The sequence below is a fragment of the Dothidotthia symphoricarpi genome (genome assembly GCF_010015815.1).
Source record: "Dothidotthia symphoricarpi CBS 119687 unplaced genomic scaffold P153scaffold_6, whole genome shotgun sequence".
Classification (NCBI taxonomy): Eukaryota; Fungi; Ascomycota; class Dothideomycetes; order Pleosporales; family Dothidotthiaceae; genus Dothidotthia; species Dothidotthia symphoricarpi.
Window position 1 is genome coordinate 1,139,396 of NW_022985013.1, and position 21,046 is coordinate 1,160,441.

At 52.0% G+C, this 21,046-nt stretch overlaps 12 protein-coding genes across 12 annotated transcripts; 8 read left to right on the forward strand and 4 right to left on the reverse strand.

Moving 5' to 3' along the window:
• Positions 1 to 30: 30 nt before the first annotated feature.
• Positions 31 to 2,436, forward strand: P153DRAFT_374458 (uncharacterized protein; the record flags this gene model as incomplete). The annotated part of the gene is made up of 1 exon (XM_033669516.1): positions 31 to 2,436. One exon carries the CDS (start codon positions 31 to 33, stop codon positions 2,434 to 2,436), a length of 2,406 nt encoding a protein of 801 aa, XP_033526041.1.
• An 898-nt stretch (positions 2,437 to 3,334) lies between these two features.
• On the reverse strand, positions 3,335 to 4,614 carry P153DRAFT_285908 (NAD(P)-binding protein; the record flags this gene model as incomplete). Its single annotated transcript, XM_033663428.1, has 2 exons — positions 3,335 to 4,384; positions 4,438 to 4,614. 2 exons carry the CDS (start codon positions 4,612 to 4,614, stop codon positions 3,335 to 3,337), a joined length of 1,227 nt encoding a protein of 408 aa, XP_033526042.1.
• A 245-nt stretch (positions 4,615 to 4,859) lies between these two features.
• On the forward strand, positions 4,860 to 5,646 carry P153DRAFT_336153 (uncharacterized protein; the record flags this gene model as incomplete). Its single annotated transcript, XM_033665683.1, has 1 exon — positions 4,860 to 5,646. One exon carries the CDS (start codon positions 4,860 to 4,862, stop codon positions 5,562 to 5,564), a length of 705 nt encoding a protein of 234 aa, XP_033526043.1. The 3' UTR covers positions 5,565 to 5,646.
• Positions 5,647 to 5,766: 120 nt separating this feature from the next.
• P153DRAFT_394973 (uncharacterized protein) lies at positions 5,767 to 6,372 on the reverse strand (the record flags this gene model as incomplete). The annotated part of the gene is made up of 3 exons (XM_033671356.1): positions 5,767 to 6,116; positions 6,198 to 6,293; positions 6,349 to 6,372. 3 exons carry the CDS (start codon positions 6,370 to 6,372, stop codon positions 5,997 to 5,999), a joined length of 240 nt encoding a protein of 79 aa, XP_033526044.1. The 3' UTR covers positions 5,767 to 5,996.
• A 499-nt stretch (positions 6,373 to 6,871) lies between these two features.
• P153DRAFT_365228 (uncharacterized protein) lies at positions 6,872 to 7,364 on the forward strand. The gene has a single exon (XM_033667784.1). It carries the CDS (start codon positions 6,879 to 6,881, stop codon positions 7,269 to 7,271), a length of 393 nt encoding a protein of 130 aa, XP_033526045.1. The 5' UTR covers positions 6,872 to 6,878; the 3' UTR covers positions 7,272 to 7,364.
• Positions 7,365 to 7,677: 313 nt separating this feature from the next.
• On the reverse strand, positions 7,678 to 9,122 carry P153DRAFT_336156 (uncharacterized protein). Its single transcript, XM_033665684.1, has 3 exons — positions 8,756 to 9,122; positions 8,333 to 8,707; positions 7,678 to 8,280 (listed from the first exon to the last, which is right to left on the reverse strand). The coding sequence occupies exons 1-3, from the start codon at positions 8,768 to 8,770 to the stop codon at positions 7,738 to 7,740; spliced, it is 933 nt and encodes a 310-aa protein (XP_033526046.1). The 5' UTR covers positions 8,771 to 9,122; the 3' UTR covers positions 7,678 to 7,737.
• Positions 9,123 to 9,568: 446 nt separating this feature from the next.
• Positions 9,569 to 10,192, forward strand: P153DRAFT_200667 (uncharacterized protein). Its single transcript, XM_033662488.1, has one exon. It carries the CDS (start codon positions 9,670 to 9,672, stop codon positions 9,994 to 9,996), a length of 327 nt encoding a protein of 108 aa, XP_033526047.1. The 5' UTR covers positions 9,569 to 9,669; the 3' UTR covers positions 9,997 to 10,192.
• Positions 10,193 to 10,312: 120 nt separating this feature from the next.
• P153DRAFT_286325 (uncharacterized protein) lies at positions 10,313 to 12,174 on the forward strand (the record flags this gene model as incomplete). The annotated part of the gene is made up of 5 exons (XM_033663459.1): positions 10,313 to 10,411; positions 10,523 to 10,933; positions 10,992 to 11,253; positions 11,374 to 11,499; positions 11,576 to 12,174. 5 exons carry the CDS (start codon positions 10,313 to 10,315, stop codon positions 12,172 to 12,174), a joined length of 1,497 nt encoding a protein of 498 aa, XP_033526048.1.
• A 1,499-nt stretch (positions 12,175 to 13,673) lies between these two features.
• P153DRAFT_365231 (uncharacterized protein) lies at positions 13,674 to 16,165 on the forward strand. Its single transcript, XM_033667785.1, has 6 exons — positions 13,674 to 14,220; positions 14,294 to 14,321; positions 14,446 to 14,668; positions 14,736 to 15,492; positions 15,549 to 15,754; positions 15,804 to 16,165. Exons 1-6 carry the CDS (start codon positions 13,954 to 13,956, stop codon positions 15,991 to 15,993), a joined length of 1,671 nt encoding a protein of 556 aa, XP_033526049.1. The 5' UTR covers positions 13,674 to 13,953; the 3' UTR covers positions 15,994 to 16,165.
• P153DRAFT_365234 (uncharacterized protein) lies at positions 16,165 to 17,824 on the reverse strand. Its single transcript, XM_033667786.1, has one exon. It carries the CDS (start codon positions 17,537 to 17,539, stop codon positions 16,316 to 16,318), a length of 1,224 nt encoding a protein of 407 aa, XP_033526050.1. The 5' UTR covers positions 17,540 to 17,824; the 3' UTR covers positions 16,165 to 16,315.
• Positions 17,745 to 18,206, forward strand: P153DRAFT_200690 (uncharacterized protein). Its single transcript, XM_033662489.1, has 2 exons — positions 17,745 to 17,765; positions 17,820 to 18,206. Exon 2 carries the CDS (start codon positions 17,885 to 17,887, stop codon positions 18,119 to 18,121), a length of 237 nt encoding a protein of 78 aa, XP_033526051.1. The 5' UTR covers positions 17,745 to 17,765; positions 17,820 to 17,884; the 3' UTR covers positions 18,122 to 18,206.
• Positions 17,819 to 20,437, forward strand: P153DRAFT_312246 (eukaryotic translation initiation factor 2-alpha kinase-like protein 2). Its single transcript, XM_033664838.1, has one exon. It carries the CDS (start codon positions 18,292 to 18,294, stop codon positions 20,329 to 20,331), a length of 2,040 nt encoding a protein of 679 aa, XP_033526052.1. The 5' UTR covers positions 17,819 to 18,291; the 3' UTR covers positions 20,332 to 20,437.
• The last annotated feature ends 609 nt before the right edge of the window (positions 20,438 to 21,046 follow it).

Genomic DNA, 21,046 nt, shown 5'->3' on the forward strand with positions numbered 1-21,046 from the left:
ATTGGATATATCACACAATCTTTCGCCATCATGGGCACTCCGGAACCCAAGTACTCGTTGAGCGGGCATTGCTCGGTCATCCACGACGAAACGCTATATGTGTATTCGCCAACTGGCTTCCAATCGTTGAAACTTGAAGAGGGGGCAGAATGGAAGGCATTGCCTATGGACATATCGTTGACGGGCGCGCAATGCGTCAAGGCTGCAGGAAGTAAAGATGACGATGCTAGGCTTTACATTGTTGGAGGAGTTGTCAATGCGACAGCCTCGACATGGAATTACCCCGGACTGATGCACTACTCGTTCTCCCAGAAGAAGTGGGATTGGGTTCGTGCCGAAAGCTGGAACACACAAAACCGCCAGAACCATGGCGCCGTCTACATCCAAGACTCGAAGAAGATTCTGGTCTACGCGGGATCACAAACAACTGGAGACGTTGCACCTTCCACCCAATCGTTCCTCTTCTCCACCGTATCACCTTACTTGGTTGAAAGCTTACCATCGAATGGCGCACCTCCCGCCGTAGACCCCTTGTTGCTTTCGTCGGATTCCAGTTCGGCGGTGATGGTCGGCGGTGGTGCGACAAACACTGCCGTGTGGAAGTTTAGCGAAGATGAAGGATGGACGAACATGGGCGTAACTCTTGAGCAGCCCATCGTGAGTCAGGAGCATGTCCAGTGCACTGTGGTTACCGGATCCAACGGCATGAAAGTTCTGGAAAAGTTCGATATGAGCGTCTCGCCCAACGAGATCGAGCGTATTGTGCTTTTGGGCAAAGACGGAAAAGCCGCTGCCACCGGAACGACTATCGGCGACAAGGCAAAACGTTTTACAGTATCGAACTGGCCAGACTACAACTCGACCCTTGCCCCGATGTCACAGAGATCGGGCTACTCTCTTGCGCAAGGCGACGATGGCATGACCGTTGCGAGTGGAGGAAACGAGACCGAACCGCTTGTCATTTTCAACGCAAAGGCGAATTCCTGGGTCAATGCTACTGCCATGTTTGATGGACAGCAGATCCTCACAGACTCGGTTACGTCAAGCATATCTTCGTCGACTCCAACATCAACGGCTAGTGCCACAGCTTCTAGTGGAGCAGCCGCAGCGGCTGCTCCCGATAACAAATCCAGGATGTTGACTGTCCTCGGAGCGACACTTGGCACTATCTTTGGTATTGCAGCAATCTTGGTTCTACTCCTCCTATTTCTCAAGTTCAGGAAGAACAAGAGGAAGCAAAGCCAGCAACCAGGATCCGCGGAGAAGGACAAGGACCGTCTTAGCTTCGCTGACCGTGGGGCCGAGTTTATGAAAGAAGCCGGCGGATCAGTAATATCCCACAACTACACTTTGAACAACGATTCCCACTCCTCGTTGGCTATCATGCAGGGACGAGGAGCAGGCAATCACAAGAAGAACATGGCAAGCGATGCCAGCACAGCAGGTCTGGTCAAGCAGTCTAGCCCGCTGGCGTACACACAGCCAGTCGAGCTGTCGAAGTTTGACCTGAAGCCTGAACCCATCGTACGACAAAATTCCAGCCGGACGCCACATGGTGCCCCGGTCAGTGCCCGAGCTCGTAGCTCTGGATGGAGCAAATACTTCGCCAACAATGAAGCCACGAACCTTGCTAACATGCCAGCCGACCGATCAACATATGCCTCCGACCGGACAAGCACAATAAGCCAGTCAGAATACACAAACTCCCGTATATACAGCCAACACCGATCACAGCTTCCTCCCCCTCTAGAGATTCCCAAGTTTCCTTCCGATAGCCAGCGCCTGAGCAGTGTGGCCAGTGGAAGTCCTACCCTAGGAAACGGACCCCTCCCACATCAGATCCAGCCAATGTCAGCTGAGCTTGGACGAGCCAACTCGAATGGCAGTGTAAGATCTGGTCTCAGCCACAACGATGAGCACTACTCCCGCAGACCTGTCGAGAGCTGGACTCCAGTCGGCCATGAACGACCACCCAGCAGCACATACACTGCCAGCATGCACATCGACCCCAACCAATACAACAATGGCATGAATTCCTTCTACCCTAAGAGCAACGTCAGCTCTTTCTACCCTGACCAGTCGAAGGGTTCGCTCGAGATTCCCGACGCTCGGGATAGCACATTCACAATGTTCCCATCAGGCAAAGCGTCTGGTGCGTCGCCACTTGGCCAGGCGCCCGTGAGCACGTTCAGCTCCATGTACCCGGCGCCACCACGTATCGGTGAACCCCAGGACCGTGGCAGCACGGTGACTGTTTTCCCGGGGCCTGATGCACCTTCGACCGCATATGGTGGGTTGCCGAGTCCCCAGTTTGGCGGCTCATTCTACCCACCTCCGCGAATAGGACACGACAGCACAGTCACCATGTTTCCCGGCCCTGATCCCTCAAAGGACCAGGGCGACATGTCCTGGCTCAACTTGGGCGCCCAGAAATGAGTTTACGCAACTGTTAGTCTAAAGCTTTCATGAGACCATGCTCCCGCCCTCTCCCCCCCGCCTTTCCCTCGGTGGAAACTGCATATACATACGAGCCGTCCCTGGAAAGTTGCTCTCTCGGACGGGTCTCCTATTTTCTCCACGTGTGCGCTGCTCGCCCTTGAGCTTGTCTTCTTAGCGCCGAGCGTCTCCTGTCACATCCTTTTGCTATACTCCCCTCCCCCCCCTCGCCTCTTCCTATTCGGTCACTACAGATACCCGACGTCCTTGGCGGCGTCAAACACCTCTCTCCCCCCGTCTTTCACCCCCAAGACTTCCTCTCCCACAACCCTCAGCCTGTAAATACCAAACCACCCTACATTCTAGCCTCTCATTAGCCAACCTTTTTTTCTTCTTCCTGTGTTTGATTTTTTGGACTTCTTCCGCTTCGACTTTCGTTGCATTAGCTAGCTTTCCATGTTCGGTCCATATGAGTAGCGGGTCGTAGTAGCAGCATCCGTGTTTGCTTTTTTCAGCTCCCGATCTCCTCGTCCTACTCTGTCGGATTCTTGGCGTATTAGCGGTGGGTGGAGAAAGATCTCTTGTGTATGTGTGTGTGTATGTATGTAGTAGCTGCGGCCGAGTGCCGCCAATTCGTGCTAGGCGCGGTAAATCGTAATGAGATGCGAGAGTGGAGTTGTACGGAAACGTGTGGTCTCATGCTGCGGAACAATGTGACTTGATTTCTTTACTTGTTTTGTCGTGTTCAAGTTGTTGCCTGGTGCTTTTTTTTCTCCGCTGAGCTTGTGTGTTGTTTTGCCTTGACCCCTGGGATACCCCTACAACAAACACTTCTAAACACATTGCATGCCTGCGATATTTGTACAGCCCATCAACAGTAGTCATCTCCGCTTGCTTTTTATTTTGCCTTCCTCTGCTTGGCCTCACCACTGCTCTCTTTCGCAGTACTCTTCCCATCCTTCTTCTCCGCCTTCTCCGCTTCCTTCTTCTCCGCCGCCCGCTTCTTCGCGGCTTCCTTCTCCAACACTTCGATCGTCTTCTCACTACTCTCCCAGAGCTTCTTCTGCACTCCCTCATCTGCGATCTCTTTCCGTACCCAGTCAACCTTTCTGCATTCCTTCAAGAAGTACCCTCCTTCGCCCCTTCCCCATTGCGCCTCCATAGCCGCGTATAGGAACGTCTGCGCGCCTTGATCGGCGCTCTTCAGGAGCAGCCACCATACAGGCCACATGATGAGGTATATGATCAAGCCCCAGAGCGAGCCGAAGGTGAGGTAGCGGCGCATACCGGGCGTACGTGTCCAGCCTGGGTCGACGAGGATGACGCGTGCATTCATTGGCTTTTTGTCAGGGCGAGCGTAGTTGGAAAGGTGTTTCTGGAAAGCAACGGCGAAGGTCATGACAGCGAGCTTGGAGGTTGCATAGACGGTTGAGGGTGTGAAGTCGATCTGCTCAGCGTCCTTCTTCGCGTTCTTTGCACTTGGATTGGAGCCGAAGTCTGGCAGTTTACCGGCCATGTATGCACTGCATGTTCCAAAGATGATGCGTACGTCTCGGTCTGGCGGCTGGGCGCGTAGTGCGGGACTGAGGATGCTCAGGAGGTGGAAGTTGGCCATGTAGTTCAACCCCCATGTTGACTCTAGGCCGTCTTCTGTCACTGTTGCTTTGCCTCCAGATGGTGTCATTGTGTTTGCACACAGGATTATCATGTCGAGACGGCGCGGTGGTGCATTGTCGACCCATTTCGTCGCGAACAGTCGTATGCTGTGAAGCGAGTTGAGGTCGACATTCTCAGCGGTGATGAGTTCGTTGTTCGTCTGGGATCGCAGGTCTTCGATGTAGTCTACGAGGAAGGGGTCGGAGAGGGGTTGTTGGACAAGGAGAACAATCTGTGCGCCACGAGAGGCAAGGCCTTTGACTACTTCAGCGCCTATACCAGCTGTCCCTCCCTAGATTGGGTGTTAGCACTCCCTCATCTACCCGTCTCGTTTCAACTACTTACTGTCACCATGACCACCTTGGAATGCATATTCCGCTCCGAACCGTTGACGGCGCCATTGAAGAACCATTTCAGCAAATAGAGCACTGCGAAGACAGATATACCCTTTGCTATCTCCCAGCCGTAAGGGACAGACCCTAAGCCTTCGTTAAACACTTGGGCGAGGATGTTGACAGGCATCGCGGTATGTGGTACAACCCTTAGTTTAGCAGCGGACGGAAGTAGCTTTGCCAAGTGATCTGCACCGCGTAGCGTCATCGACATGTGATTGCGCGAAGTCACTCGCTGCCTATTGCTTCCAGAACGCCGACACTTCAACGTCTACGTACCTGCGGCGGTGTCGCTCTTTTCACCGCCGTAGAACGACCTCGAGCATTGAGCCAATTATACCCATCTTCCTACAATACTCTGTAAAAATTGAAACCATGACAACGCCAACACCAAACCCTCGCGACGAGTACGACGAAGACGACCCCCGCCGCGACGACGCCGATATCTCCACAGCGCCCTTCGTTGACCAGCCCGCCTACGGCCGCGGTCTCTGGAAGCGACCCGTTTCATTCGTCTCCGCGACGTCGACCCTCCCCACATCGACGACCAAACCCACCCCAGATGGCCGTACAATGGCGGAGAAATATCTCGCCATCATGTTCCCCAACGGCCAACCACAACCACGCCCCGAAGCCTTCCCTCTCTGTGGAATATGCGGCGAACCAGTCAAAGAGTCAGATCCGCGGATACATTATCTGAGTCCCGCACACCAAGCTGTGCTGCCGCGAGCGCCCATACCATCTTCAATAGATCGAACGCGCATGGGATTGAAATACCTGCAGAACTATGGCTTCGATGTGGATGCGCGGGTAGGGCTAGGTGCAAGTGGACAGGGCATGCTGTTTCCCCTAGTACCGAAAGAGAAGAGGGATAGGCTGGGCTTGGGCATCGAGAAGAAGGGCGGGGATGGGTCGAGAGGGACTGGCGATACCGCAGCTGCGCAAGTTAAAGACCTGAAGCTTGGGGCAGGGAAGATACGGAAGCTGGCGAAGGTCGAGAAGAAAAGGCATGAAAAACTACAAAAGATGTTCTATGGCAACGACGAAGTAGAGAAATACCTTGGCCTGTTGGACGGCTAGTTGGGGGAGACGGTCGCTTGGGACACTTGGGAGTGATCATGTCTAGGGTTCGACTTGAAGACCCTCAGCTCTTTGGACTTTCTCGACATGTTTGTTCGCTGCTTGTCAAACACGCAGATGAGGGCATACAACTGATGAAAGGACCATATGACGAAACTTGCATGATATTCTGGTATACGGCGGGATTTATGTCATCATTTGCACAGCATTGCGACGGCGTTGGATTACACTTTGTCGATTCTCTTTCATTTCCAAGATACCCGTTCCTTGGAGCACATGGAATACACATCTTCTAGTTACATCGAATCTTGCAACATCATAAACATCTTCAATTATGCATTTGCACGTGTGACATGCCCCTAACCCTAACCTCGTAGATATCTGTTAAGAGACTATCGCGTACTGTCCCAACTTCGCAAATCCTACATCGCCTCAGGAAAAGTCACCTGGCCAGCACTTCTCCTTTGGCCACAATGTCTGATCGTGACTCAAGGCGTGGGCCTCAAGCTGGGCTTTGTTCGTGTTAACAATCTCGCGGCGGCAGTTCTGGCACTACGTCCCACCTGTTAGCTGACCAGCCAGCCATGCACCTCTTTCTACGCCAAGTATCTTGACGATGGTTCAGATACGTACAATAGACGTCGGCTTCGGCGCCTTGACAGGCAGCCCGTTAGCCTTGACGGGGGCGCGGGTCCCAGCCTTGTCAGCTTTTTTGTGCTCGCGCTGGATCTGGATAAGACTGTTAGTCAGGGCGCAAGGATTAGTAAGGCAAGGGTTGACGTACTCTGTCTTTCTTGGAGATAGGCATAATAGCGGTAGAAGGGTAGTACAGGAGTAAGGGTTGCTGTAGAGGTTATTAAGAGAAATTTTATATCATCCTATGAACTGGTGAAATCAACCCGCGGATCTCGGCCAATAGAACAGCAGAGCGCATCTCTCAAGAACATCAAAACCAAAACTCTGCACCAAGAACGCGCCTACGCAGGGCAAAACACCGACTTGCCGACGCGATCTAACTGGCCAATAGCCGGGCCGAAATCCACGAGCTCAGTGTGGCTGACCATGGGATAGAGCTGGAACTAGAAGTCTACTTAGTAATAGAGCGTGAAGGTAATAAAGTATCTTAATGTATTTGAATCACGCTTATCTATCTCCAAGTACCCACATCCCCCAACAAAGTTCGTGTTCCCGACACTTGACGTAGACAACCCGCTGCAGCACGACGATCATGTCCCACTAGCCCCACTACACCACCACCACTTTCAACAACAACCGCACCACATCACCAGCCCACGAGAAGAACAGACCAAAAACATGCCTGGTTCCTCCCTCTGGCTCCTCCCCCCACCATCTCACCCCCTCAACACCCTCCTCCCCTCCCTCATAAAATCAACTTCCTCCCACTTCGCCTCCCCGCACACCTTCCTTCCCCACATCACGCTAACATCCGACATCCCGCCTTCCACCTACGCAGCAGATCCCCAGACATGGCTTGACGGGCTCGCCCTCCCAGCTGGGAAGGACGTACAAGTCAAATTTGAGGGTCTGGGCAGCGAGGCTGTGTTTTTCCGGAAATTATATGTCAAGTGCGAGAAGAATGGGGGCATGAAAATGTTGGGGAGGGTGTGTAGACAGGAGATTGATGGGGAGGAGGAGGTGGAGAAGTGGGTTGAGGGGGTGTGGACACCGCATTTGAGCTTGTTGTAGTGAGTATCGTTTTCTGTGTTGGGGTTGGGTAGGCTGATGTTGGGTAGCCATGACTGCGCAAAAGTTGATGAGGAGGAGATGGTGGAGGTCGAGAGGCTTGCGAAGGAAGTGGGTGTCGATATCGTGGGTGGTGGGGATATGGGTGCTTGGGAGGGAGGGAAAATTGTCCTTATTCCTACGAACAAACCTATTCATGAATGGATACCTATTGCAGAGAAAATGTTATGAATACACTTTTTCTGACTGAGTTGCGAAATGTAAATGACAAATGAAAAGTTGCTGAGCGATGCAACGTGGTGTAGATCATATTAGCAACAAGGAGATTTCAAATTCATCAAAATGCAAGTGTAGTTGAAGGAGGTATATCATTATTGCAATACTACGCTATCGTATGTACAAATCGTAAGGTAGGCTATTTGCCGGTATCAAATGCTTATGAAAAGAGACACCACTACTAGGTCCGCATCTATTTCATGAAGCCACGGGTGCCGTCACCGTTGGAGTCGACCTTGGGGTTGAGCTTGTCCATCAGGCTGGGCTTCTTGCCAGTGGCGGTAGTGCCAGTAGTGCGGCGGGACTCGTTGTCGGAGCTGCTGGTGGACGAACCCCTGCGGGTGCGGCCGCCAATGACACCGTCGGTACCGACACGTCCAGCGTGGTGGTCGTGATGAGTCTTGCCGTGGAAGTCTCCGTGAGCAGCCTCACCCTTCAGAGCAGGGGAGATGTTGTGGCTGTCACGCTTGTGGTCACCCTGGATAGCACTGAAGCCACCGACTGCGCCAGCGCCAATGTTCTTGGGGACACCCTCGAATGCGTCGTATCGCTCCTCGCGGCCAGCAAGAGATCCACCCTTGGCCTTGAACTGATCCATAGTCATGACAGGCAGGGCAGTAACCTCGTGGAGGGTAGCCTTGTTATGGTGAACCTCGTGGATGGGCACGGTGGTGTGGATGACTTGGGGCTGGATAACCTCCCGCTGGATGACTGGCTGGATGGTCTCGTGGATGTGCTAAAAAGTTGTCAGTACAAGTAGGTGATAGGAGAGTGTGGTATAATCTTACGTGGTGGATGTGCTCGCCGCCAACAGTGGCCGCTGCGCTCTGGCTGTAGGTCGTCTGGTCTACACGCCTCTCATCCTTGAAGAGCTGCTGCTCAGCAATGAGAGCCATCTTTGTGGCCTCAGCATCGCGGTGGTCGAACTCGCGGTGCTGAACAGCACCGAGCTTAGCAGTGTGTTGCTCGGGGAGAACCTCGCGGTCCTGGATGGGCTGGACGGTGCGGTGGTAGTGGTCCTGGTGAACCTCCTTGTCGACGGCAGTCAGGATCTCCTCATGCTGGTGAGGCTTGACGACCTCGTGCTGAACAGCAGGGGCAACCGCCTCGTGGACAGTGGTGTCATGGTGTCCAGACTTGGACATGAACTCGTTGATGGCAGACTGCACAATGTTAGCAATGTTGTGTGAATGCTGGGAGAAACTTCCTACCTTAGCCTTGTCCATTTTGAAGGTGAGATGGGTTGATTGATTGGTTGGTTGAGGGGTATTGAGTAGGAAGTATTGGAGGTTGTGTAGATGGATTGAGCGGTGTTGTAATGGTGTGATAATGAGTGACAGTCGCTGGACAGAGGTCTTTATACAGTGCTCCAACGCAGGATGCAGAACGACGTAATGGACAAAACAGGCCCAGAGAACGTGGGTCCACGCCGTAGTGTTTGCTTTTGGTCAAGTTCATTGGCTGAGTGTTACTGCATCACTGCACTCCTCGGGGGCGTGTACAGTGCGGCAAGCGTACGTCAGGGATACAGGGATATTTGCCTCTCAGCCACTGTTTACACACACCCAGACGGTAGCGATAGGCCTTGCATGGAGCATACATCGTGTAGCGCCATATGTGAGTGTGGGACCGATCCGTTAGTCTTTGAAACTTCCGCCTGACATCTCGAACAATGCAGTCATAGTGCATCTAGTGAGCAACGACTATGGAGACAGAACGCGTACCCCACGACACGTTGTACGAAGCAGAACCCCCCGCTATGAGCAAGTCTACCTTTGTGCAAAGCAGCGCCCATGGTGTATCCAGGGATCTACGTAAGGATAAATCACCATTGTCCGTGCGCATGCATATTGTGAATCCAGCATCGGAGACCCTTTAGGAGGCGACAACCCCTCTTTGCTGACCCGCGTCTGTTTGGGCATTCGTCGCTCCCAAAACCCTGGCTTGCTCGAGCCTGATTCTAGATCCGTGCCCGACGATCGTCCTTGTTTGGGCACGCTATCGTGATCAGCCCGTGTCTAGAAGATGATCCGCCCGGCGCCCGCGATGAGGGCTCGCCTTCCTTGTCGTCATCCCGCCTATGGTCTCCACTTGTTCGAACGTACGACGTTTGTTTTGATACGTCATGCCCTTCTCACAAACGATCCGCGGGCATGGTACTTCACAAATCTTTATGCAAGAGAGAGTGGCCCCCACGGTACTCCTGTCACGTCAACAAGCTGCCCAACCATCTTCGCGTGCTTTGTGTGCTTCAAGATCAAGATATAATAAGCTTTCAGAGCTGCAGGCCCGTCGCAGGACGTGTTCGCGCAGCTTCGTGTTGGTGCTCGTACTTGGTCACCAAGTGCCTCATTCTTGCGTCTTCACAGCAGTCCGTACGTCATTGTGCCGGCCACTCCGCATGGACCGTTGGTCAAAGACAGCAACCCATTGGCTAATGGCAAAGTGCTAGGGTAAGGTGCAGCATAGAATACGATCTGGATCAGTCCGAACACGCCTGGTCGAGCTTTTGACTTTAAGGTATCGATGCGTTGCAGCGTCAGTGCAAAGACGACGTTGATCGCATTCGGTCGTGAGCTCTAATAACTTCAGGGGTACCAGCTAAACTCCAAATTACTTGTATTCTTCAGTCCCGCTCCTACCCTTGTAATCCCCGCCAGAAGCTTCCAGATCCGGCGAACGTCACTCGAGACCTCTCACCTGCGGAGCTTGATACTCTGTCCGCTCCATCCTAACTCCTGAAGATATTCCTACATCGAGCCGCCGCAATGCAAAAGCTCAAGTCCGCTCTTCGCCGAAGAAGGGAGTCTGGTTCCACCGACCTTTCGGAAGGGACGCATCATTATGGCGAGACAGGCTCACCTCGTGTTAGCCAGCAGTTCGACTCGCCTCGCGTCAGCCAGCAATTCGATTCGCCTCGTGTCAGTCAGCAAATTGACTCGCCTCGCACCAGTCAATACCTCAATGATTCAGAAGAGCGTCCGCGCCGCATGTCGGTTCACTCCAAACCTGCTCCACAGGCTGCCGGCCGCAGCCGACCTCTGAGCTCGGCAGACGATTCACGTCGCTTGGGCAACCCACTAGCAGCAGCAGCACCCGGAGCGTCGCATGCGCCCAGATTACAGCCAACTGGTCTCAACCATGCTGAGGCCAGTTCCCAAGAGGCTATTCCAGGGCCTATGGCGAAGGACTACAATACCTACATTGCCGCACTTTCTCCCAAATCCGGCAACGAAAGCGAATACCAAACGACGCGAGGTAATGACAGGCGTGCAGTAAGCGGACAGAACCAAAGACAGCATGAAGATGACCTGGCCGATCGGAACACCTACCGGCAGAGAGCATCGATGGACGCTGCCACCAGAAAACCATTACCAGCACTACCTCTAGTGTCAAGTAAGTGACATCATTATTTCACCCGCGATGGAATTTCCTGCGGAAATTGAGAACACCTCTAACTTGATTTTAGACTCCGTAACTTCAAAACCAGCCCCATTGCAAACATTGCCAAACAAAGGCAAAACTGTCGGATCTGCAGTCAGTGCAGCGCCGTCCAGCACGCCGGCAGGAGACTATGTCGTTAGCCGTGACGTAGCGACGAACGGGGGACGCGTTGACGGTATTTTGCTCCGCACAGATGGTTTAGACCACGACAAAAGTCATTACAGACGGTCGGATTGGCCGTTGCAGCCTTCGCATGATGAAGGCGGTATGCGATCGAAGGGAAGGGGGATAGATGCATCAGACAATTATGACAACGACCTTCCGCAACCTCCAGCACCATTGAAGGTTCGTTCTCAAGTGCCTTCAAAGTCTCAACATCGGCCAGCAGATTTCCAACCAGCCATTGTGGACGGGCACCATGAAAGCGAAGAGCAGAGACAGCTGCGTCTTAAGGGTGTTGTGGATCTTAGGAACACGATAGATACGGACGCAGACGTCCATTGGACTCCAGGTATGTTCACCCAGGTGAATTGGTCTTCGTCGACACGATCTTGAGCTCTAGAAACCCTTTCTGACACAGTCTCTAGCTGTCACACACGAACTCATCAAACCCCACAAGCACGAAGTTATCCAACACAAGATTTATCGCGAAATCCACAACTACGAAATGTACCACCGCATCCAGCCTGTTATTCACACCGAAGTCCTGCCACCAAGGCATTGGATACCAAACCCGAACGGTGAAGGTCTCATAGAGATTTCTGCAGAAGAATTGCCTGCACGCACTGGCGACAACAGATGGTGGTCAATAGTGCAGCACGAACCCGCGCCCATCACATACGAACGAGAGTGGCGAACTCAGCCACAAATTATTAAAGGCAAATCAACCATGACCGCTGAAGGTTTCAAGCGCAAAGAAACAACAATCTTGCACCCACCGACACTGGCGAGCTTGTCTGGCTATGATGGACTAGTGCAGCCGGTACACTTCGACCACAAGACAGGAGAGCGATGGTGGGGTGAGATCACGACGATGGATATGGTAGAGGAGCAATCCAGTCGTCCACCCCATTCGGAGACGCCCCTTGATGTCGATGGGCTCGCGCAGGCTTTACCCAAAGTGCCTTCCAGCCCATCGCAGAAGCGCAAACCAATTCCTGCCAACAGCGCAAGTGGGGTGTATTAAGTGATTGGTCATGACGACGTTAATGGCCGGAAGTGATGCTTGTACAAAACGAACTATGTAATATTTAATCAGTTTCCTAGCGCCCACTGAACTTGAATACCTAGCTTTCTCCTCAATACCGGATCACTCTGGCTTTGTGTGTTCACTTTTGTCACAGCGGGTGTTGTCCCTGTCGTTTTAGCCAGCATGACCGTGTGTGGACCACTTGAACTGCTACCGACCAAGTATCTGGAGTGACAGTTGTTCTCGGAACTATCTGAAATACTCGCAAATACGGTTGTACTGGAAGTTCCACGTGCTTTCACAAAAGTGACACTCGTCATCGGAACTTGTTGTACGCAAGCGTGTCACGCGCGCTTGTCAGGTCTCGACCCAGCATAGTGGAATGCCATGCCGCGTCATGTTAGTGTGGCTCCTAACGTGTTCGCATTCGGCTGAGGCGGGATATTCAGGTCCTCCGAGGAAAGGCATCAGACCATCAGTTTGTTACATATACTCAATAGTGATTCGCCGAATGATTAACTGCGCTATCAAGGATCACAGATTTGTACAAATCGCGCCGTCGCTGTCAAAGCAGCCTCGGTTCTTGGGCGCGATAACTTTCTCCAGATTTTCTTTCCCGAAGCATGGAACGCAGTGCGCATTAAGCTCCGAGTTCTAGAGCATGTACCATGAGTTTAGCGCATGTGTGTACTTGGTAAGCGACGTGGGGTGCTCGTCTACGCATTCCGTTTCAACCGCAAGAACGCTCTGAGACTCTTCTAGCATATGTTCCTCAGCTAAGTCCTGGTTGCACAAGGAAACTGGCGAAAGCAATCCAGGCTGTCAGCTTGATGGATGTGACAGCGCTCTATCTAGAAATGTTCCAGCGTAACGATGCAAGGTACGGAGGGGAAATGCTACCCCCACAGGCCAAACCCACATGCCATATTACGTATCGTATACTCTCTTGGAATTACAAACCGGAATTCCAGAACCCAGGCCCCGGGAACAAGCTGAAGTCCAGAGAAGGAATTTAGCGAGCCGAAGATGTTCAGTGTTCAAACAAGCCTGTGGCGGGCAACGCGGAGATGGGGCCAAACTACGTGCCCAGATGTGCCAAGGTGATTCCCAGCCTCCAAGAAGAAGAGGCTTTACAGCCAAGGCAGATTCGGAGCACCCGACGGAAAGGCGCCACTTTTCGAGATAACGACGGCATTCATAGAGAATAGAACAGCGGGCACGGCAGACGTGGTATTGGCGTTGAGCCTCGCGGGGTATCCAGGGACCTCAATTTGCTCCACACCATGCTCCACACGCCGCCAACTTACCCGAGGCAAACGTTTATACCGGTATGATGTTTGCCTGAATCGCCTTCGAGGCAAACGAACCAGTTTGTAGCTGAGAATAGAAGATCTGCTCATGCGCAATTGGCTTGGTGATCCTCAAGTACGACAGCCAAGCGACATACAGGAAGCTCAGGCTGACAAGGGCGACATACAAGAAAGCCCAGGCTGACTAGAGCGACCTGCAGCCCACCATCACAGTGATCCTAGAGAAGCTTGTTGGTATCACCTTTCACCCATCTACGCTAGCGCTGCGTAGGGGTTATCAATGTGCCACACGCACCTTTTCTCAATTCACATCGTCCCCACACCTAGCCTCGCTCGCAACCTACAAAACTTAACGAACTGACACCCCAGGCTCTGGGTACATGGACTACGTCGTCCAATTCTTCTCACTCCTTCTGAAAACCATACTCTAAATTTTGAGGACCCATAAACCCAAAATCTAGACGCAATGGCCTCTTCTGGCATTGATTATTTGCCCAATGGCAAGCATCAAAGCGTCTTAGATGATGAAGAGAAAAACTACGATCCTAATCGCCGCATCAGCAATGTAGGATCAGTGAGATTGGCGAACGACTTTACTCACCGAAAGCTTAAGAGTCGACACATTCAGCTTATCGGTATTGGAGGAACAATCGGCACAGCTCTCTATGTCCAGATTGGTCGAGGATTGATGAATGGAGGGCCTGGCTCGCTATTTCTAGCCTTCACGTTGTGGGTAAGTTGTTAGGCGTAGGAAACGAGGACCTGTTGCGCATCTGATATGAGGAAGATAAGCTAACCCTTGCAAGTGTACCGTCATCTTAGCCATAACCGTCAGTAAGGACGCCTCTTTTCCTGAGCAACATTTCCCATTGCAACAATCCCAATGCGCCTTTTCAAACCGCCCAAAGCAGCTCATCCCACTCTGCGTATTGACAATGTCAGCTAAGCAGAATTTTAGGTGTTGCTGAGATGGTCACCTACCTCCCGATATCTTCCCCATTTATTCGATTCGCCGGCCGCTATGTGGATGATGCATTTGGGGTCGCAGCGGGATGGAATTTCTTCGTGTTTGAGGCTGCGCTTGTGCCCTTCGAAATCGTGGCCTGCAACGTCATCATCAATTTCTGGAGCTCTGCCGTGCCTACGGGCGCTATCATTGCCATTGTGATTTTGCTTTACGGGTACGTGACTTTGCAGAGCCTATGCCTCGTGGTGTTATTTGTCGAAGGGAAGCTAATCTCTCACCAGACTCATCAACATGATGGCCGTCAAGTGGTACGGCGAAACTGAGTTCTGGGCAGCTGTTGGTAAAGTGCTTCTCATCGTCGGTCTCCTGATCTTCACCTTTGTCAGCATGTTGGGTGGTAACCCTGAGAAAGATCGCTACGGTTTCAGGTACTGGAAGAACCCGGGAGCTTTCGCCGAACTATACTATACAGATGATCTAGGTCGGTTTTTGGGCTTCTTGCAATGCCTCATCCAAGCGTCCTTCACGATCGCAGGCCCAGATTACGTTTCTATGGCTGCAGGAGAGACGGAGAACCCCCGCAGAGTCATGCCGCGTGCCTACAACGCTGTGTTCTACAGGTTGACTGCCTTTTTTGTTCTGGGATCCTTGGCAGTTGGCATCAACGTGCCCTACAACGACCCAGATCTAAGAGCTGCCTTCCGGGATGGAAAGCCTGGTGCTGCCGCATCGCCGTATGTCATCGCCATGAACAGACTTCGCATCGAAGGATTGCCGCATATTGTCAATGCCGGTGTCCTGGCCTCGGCGTTCTCGGCCGGTAACTCCTACGTCTATTGTGCGTCCCGTTCCCTCTTTGGTCTGGCTCTCGAGGGCAAGGCCCCTAAGTTCTTTACCAAGTGCACGAAGCAAGGTGTGCCTTTCTACTGCGTCGGCGCTGTGCTACTCGTTGCTCTTCTGTCTTTCCTCCAGTTAGGCGAGAACTCGGCTGTCGTACTCAACTGGCTTGTCAGCTTGGTAACTGCATCTCAGCTCATCGTAAGCCTATATCTACGCACCACAATGCTCGAAAGATTGCTGACTTTTGTACGCAGAACTTCAGCGTCATGTGCTTCACGTTCTTGCGCTTCTACAAAGCGTGTCAAGTACAGGGCATTGACAGGGATACGCTGCCATACAAGGGTATACTGCAACCATATGCTGCGTACTATGGGCTTACCTGCACGTTCATCATGACGTTTGTTGGTGGATATACAGTGTTCCTGGACGGACAATGGGATGTCCCATCTTTCCTGTTCTCGTAGGTTCTTCCCTCGTTGTGCTGTTGAAAGTATACTGATAACTGGCAGTTACATGATGGTGTTCCTCTTCCCGGTAATCTTCGTGGGTTGGAAGCTCATCAAGAGAACCAAATGGGTGAAGACCCAGGAAATGGACCTCGTCACCGATCTTGCAGAGATTGACGAGTACACTCGCACCTTTGTGGAGAAACCTGAGACCAACATGTTCAACAGAATTTTGGACAAGCTGTTCGGCTGAGTCTATGTGGATGTATGTTTCATGCATGATGTACTGTTCGTTTATGTGTTTCAGGCAGAATTGCTGATTGGATACGCACTGGATGGCTATTTTACAATTTGCTAGGATTGTTGGACGAAGATAGAAAGAAATTCTCGATATTTTGGGATATGAATATAAACGATGACACTGATGGAATAGTTGATATGCCGAGGTCTTTGTACTACCAGTGTGATATGCATTGGTTAATCACCGAGTCTGACAACTCGAAAACTGTCCTCACCAGCTACGAGATCTACGAAATCATCTATCGGGTATATTATCCAAACGCCGTGCACAATCCTCAAAACAAAAATGTCGGAATGTCATCCAGCTTGACAGCCTTTCCCTTTTCTTTCTCCTTCGCATCCTTCTCCCTCTCAGCTTTCCTTTTCGCTAATCGATCCGCAACCTCCTTGTTCTTCCCGGACCCCCAGTCGTCAAACAAATCTATTGGTCGGACTGGAGATGGCTTTCTGCCTGATTGGGCGCTTGAGGGGCGGGATGGCTGAGCAGGCGAGGATGATTGTAAAGATGGTCGTGACTTCTGCGCTTCGTGTTGACCCTTCGTGGTCACTGAGTGGTTGGCTCGTGGTACGTAGTCGTCGAGCATGTCGAACGGCGTTGCACGGTTTGTTCTCGAGGCTGCGGTGCGAGGCCTCGTGGTCGGCAGAGGAGGTGCAGGCTTGACGAAAGTTGTGGATGAAGACAAGCTCGCTGACTTGGAGTGTTGCAGCGAGGAAGACTTTGGGTTCCTGTTTACGGGACGGGTCGGCGCAAGGGATTCTCTTATAGTTGCCATAGGGGCTGTGGACTTTGGTGGACGACGTGGAGCATCTAGATCGTCGCTATCTGTGTCGCGAGCTGCGTGAAGATTTGTTGGCTGTTTTGATACCGTCGATCGAGCAGAAGAAAATTCATCGTTGTCGTTGTTTTGAGAAGCGAACACGTCCCGAATAGCTTTCATATGTCTCTTCTCCTGAACCTTCGCCTTCGCCTTCATCGTGCCCTCGGCTGACAGCTTCGCACCTGCAACCACTGGCCGCGCAATCGCAGCTTCTTTCTTCTTCTCCTCAATCCTCTCCTTCAATCTCTCGTACTCTGCCATGTGAAGATACCGCGTAAATGACTTTGCGGTATCTAGAAGCTCATCTTCGACCATCATCCATTCATCATCGCGAAGGTCGAACATGGAAACGCCTTTGCGCATAGGTTCAGACAGCGGTTGAGAGAGATCCGCAATCAGAGGGGGTGACGAAGAGAGTGCCCGACCAGTGCGAATCCCATCTTCTGTCCTCCTTCTGGCGCGTGATGTCGAGGAATCTCCTGGAAGATCAAGAAAATCATCGTCTGATTCGAAAACTGCTCTTCTCTTGCCTTTAGTGGTGCTCGCTAAGACGGTGTCATCAAAGAAGCCATCATCGATATCAGATGATATGCGTGTTGTTTTCTTTGCGGATTTCAACGGCTGTTTCGCCTGAACTCGACTTCCTCCACCTTTGTTCGCCCAGGGCAATTGTCGCGGCATGCTGTTCGATGATCAACGTGTCGCTCAGAGCTGACAGAATTCGGACACAATAGTAAGAGGTACACGTGATGCATGGTGTGATATCACGAGTGTTTCATTACTGTTGCTCTTTCATACTCTTTCATACTCGCCTCGTGGTCGCGTTTGGAAGAGTCCGAGAACATCGAACGCGACGAGATTAGGCGCTATCACGTGGGATGAATGACGCGCTAGGTCGCTTGACGCGGTACGTAGACAATGAGGTTTGTAGCAGCACAGCTAAGAATTGAGATGCTAGTAGGTGCTTTTGCAGCGCGAGGACCTTTTATACACTACGAATACTCTCTGGCCTAGTGATATAATGCTATGAAACTCACGAATCAATGCGCACCTCATGTCGGTTATGGACCAATCGACGTCATCCAAGACCGCGCCCTTCACGGCAGGTGCCCTCTTCATCTTCTAGGTGAAGGGCCACATATCGCTTCCACCACTTTCTACACCTTTCTATATCTGCCTGGTCATTGTTTACTCATGGGGGCTCCTTTTCACCGTTGTCGACGCCGGAAGTATTCGCTCGTCGCTGCGGCAATACAAGATTAGACTACAACACCAACACCAACGTCTCCTCAACCCGAGTCAGTATTCCGTCAAACTATTACAGGCTGGGCTGGGGAGATCAATTGGTTTCAGAACGCTGCTTAGGACAGCGTGTCCGTCACGTCGCGCTTCCCTCCCCTGTAACCATCGTCAACCGTGTTTCTTTTTTGGCGATGTCTATGTTTCGCAGGCCAGGCGAGGATTCGTCTTCATCTTCCGAGACATCCAGCGACAATTCCGATGACTACCAAGCAAGCGCGTCGCATCAAGATAGTGTTCTCTCCCGAATCAATACCTTAGATTCCGCTAGTTCTGGACCGCCTGTTAGTAGACCCAATCCGCCTCACCTTCAACCACGGCAAAATTCAGCTCAGAATGTTCGCGATTTGCTTCTTCACTCGTTGTTGGAGGACAAGGCTATGGCGCAAGCTGCAGAACAATTGGGTAAAGATCGATCCGACCCGGATGTTCAACGACTTGGTCGAGAAACGTATCAAGAGGTTGCACGCCAAATTTCCAACAATGTCGACGACACATACGCAAACGATGATATGCGCGGTCATCGAGCGACGGCGCAAGAAGGTATCAACAGACTCACACGCAACAATCTCAGCAGACTCGCCGCAATCCCTGAAGGATCCCAAGCTCTAGTTGCGCGACCTCCGAACAGTATGACCGTGGAAATACCAGAGCCTCCGCCCCCTAAGTTCGATACCGTATCAGGACTTTCTATTCCCGCACATCTTCATCTTCCCGAGTTCCCAGGTCTAGCGGCGGATCGCTATGTTCGAGACTTTACTGAGCTAGAGCTTGTTGGTAAGGGTGGTTACGGAAGGGTCTTCAAAGTAAAACACAACCTCGATGGATCTTTCTATGCCGTTAAACGGATTGCAGTAAGCCCCGCCAAGCTAGCCAGAATTCAAGAGCATGGATCAAGCGAGTTGACGAGCATGCTGGAGGAGGTTCGCTCGCTTGCCCGCTTTGAGCATGGCAATATCGTTCGCTACCATAATGCGTGGTTGGAGTTTACAATGGCACCCACAGAAATCCCACATTTGCCCGCGAGCAATATGCTACGAACTGACCGACTGCTAGAAGATCCAGCTACATTCTCGTCCGCTTCGGCAAATGTAGATGATTTGCAGATGAATTTCAACGATCTGACCTTCAATGAGGCATTCGGAGGTGGCAACAGCGCCGACATTATTTTCGAGACCAGTGACACTGGTGGTGGTGGTGTAGAAGAGCAAGTAAATGAGGAGCTTGATCTTGCTATGAACGATCGACTGAGACCTAAGAAGCGCGGGAACCGACGAGGCAGTCATGCCAGCCAAGCGACTATTGCAACAATATCATCATCATCGAGGTCTCGTATGAGTGCGGTTGAGGACGCAGACGAAGAGGATGGGGATGTCGAAATGATTCCCAGGACGCACATGACATACTCGGATTCTGACGTCTCGGAGAGCATGGTGTCCGACAGCGATATACCCGGCCCGTTGATGTCTGCTCCCACCTCTGGACCAGTTCTCACGCTCAACGTGCAAATGAGTCTTTACGACACCAACCTTGCGTCTTTCCTCTCTTCCGAGTGGTCTTCATTCAATGCCGAGCAAACGTTCCACCACTGCTTCCACCCTTGCGTCTCGTTAGAACTATTGAGCAACGTCATATCCGGAGTCGAGTATCTACACGCGCAAGGTGTCGTACATCGTGACCTCAAGCCCGCCAATATCTTCTTGTCGCTGTCGACTGCCCGACGTCCGCCCTATGGCTCAGTCGACCTCTCAAGCTGCAAACCCTGTTCGCAGCGCGACTGCATACATGTGACTCCGCGCATCGGCGACTTTGGCCTCGTGGCTGTTCTAGGCGAAAGCTGTTTGGGAGCAGAAACGTCAACCAAGCCCGTCGGCACCGAGTTCTACCGTCCTGATACCAGTAGTGGTATTAGTGAGAAACTCGACGTGTTCGCACTGGGTGTTGTGGGGTTTGAGATGCTGTGGCGATTCGGCACCAGGATGGAACGTGTGGATGCGTTGGGCCAACTTCGACGGGGACAGTTTCCAGACGATTTCTCACAGCGCTTTGGAGAGTTGGGGGATAAGGTGCAGCAGCTGATTGGAGATATGGTGCATGTGAATGAGCGGGAACGGTTGAGTTGTGAAGAGGCGAGGAGCGAGATCGCAAAGCTGGTGCATGTATTGAAGGAGTAGATGGAGATGTGGTCGGCACTGCATGGTTCAGGAAGTTTGAAGATACCCTTTGACTAGCCTTGCATAGCATGTATGATATTGTAATACTACTTTCTGGACTGGCCGCACGTCGATGTTTGTGAACAGAAGAAGTGTGTTCTGGGGAATGCAAGTGTCGAGAGCGTACCACGATATTGCCTGGAAGCCCCACTCCGCACAGACGCGAATCAGCCCCACTCCACCATTTCGCAAGCAACGAAACCAGCGTGAACTCGCCAGAAGAGAAAGACAACAACTAAAGGATACAAGCACCGTAGTGCAAAAACTCATATATATAATACTAAAATTTCAAAAAACCACCACCTGTAGCGGGTCTCCACCAGAAGGCCGACCGTCATCCACGCCTACCTCCCTGCCACCACCCTTGCAGGAGCCCAGTTCGAGTCCCGTGGCGTCCGGAATTTTCGTAAAAACAAGATTCTTTCACCCACTCACGCAGGTAACTCGTGACTTGCTGGGCGGACCTAAGCCATGGACGCAATCTGATGAGGGAAGAAATTCTGCAATCGGGCGTCCACCATGGGACGGCGGTGTTGGATTACTCCCGTGAGGGTTGGGAGGCTGGCGTTGGGCTGGTCGTGTCTACTGGTATTTTTGTTTTTGGCCTTTTGTCGGGTGGGATTTTTGGTTGGTTGGTAGGTAGTAGGGTGATGTAGCGGTTTTGCAGTGTTAAGTT

What these genes read in the sequence shown, in the direction of transcription:
- P153DRAFT_365228 (XM_033667784.1), top strand. Translation starts at nt 6,879, where the DNA reads ATGCCTGGTTCCTCCCTCTGGCTCCTCCCCCCACCATCTCACCCCCTC.
- P153DRAFT_200667 (XM_033662488.1), top strand. Translation starts at nt 9,670, where the DNA reads ATGCCCTTCTCACAAACGATCCGCGGGCATGGTACTTCACAAATCTTT.
- P153DRAFT_200690 (XM_033662489.1), top strand. Translation starts at nt 17,885, where the DNA reads ATGAAACTCACGAATCAATGCGCACCTCATGTCGGTTATGGACCAATC.
- P153DRAFT_336156 (XM_033665684.1), bottom strand. An exon ending in GCGGCGAGCACATCCACCAC is followed by an intron (nt 8,281 to 8,332) that starts GTAAGATTATAC and finishes ACAACTTTTTAG; the next exon opens with CACATCCACGAGACCATCCA.
- P153DRAFT_312246 (XM_033664838.1), top strand. Translation starts at nt 18,292, where the DNA reads ATGTCTATGTTTCGCAGGCCAGGCGAGGATTCGTCTTCATCTTCCGAG.
- P153DRAFT_365231 (XM_033667785.1), top strand. Translation starts at nt 13,954, where the DNA reads ATGGCCTCTTCTGGCATTGATTATTTGCCCAATGGCAAGCATCAAAGC. An exon ending in CATCTTAGCCATAACCGTCA is followed by an intron (nt 14,322 to 14,445) that starts GTAAGGACGCCT and finishes GCAGAATTTTAG; the next exon opens with GTGTTGCTGAGATGGTCACC. An exon ending in ATTGTGATTTTGCTTTACGG is followed by an intron (nt 14,669 to 14,735) that starts GTACGTGACTTT and finishes ATCTCTCACCAG; the next exon opens with ACTCATCAACATGATGGCCG.
- P153DRAFT_365234 (XM_033667786.1), bottom strand. Translation starts at nt 17,539, where the DNA reads ATGCCGCGACAATTGCCCTGGGCGAACAAAGGTGGAGGAAGTCGAGTT.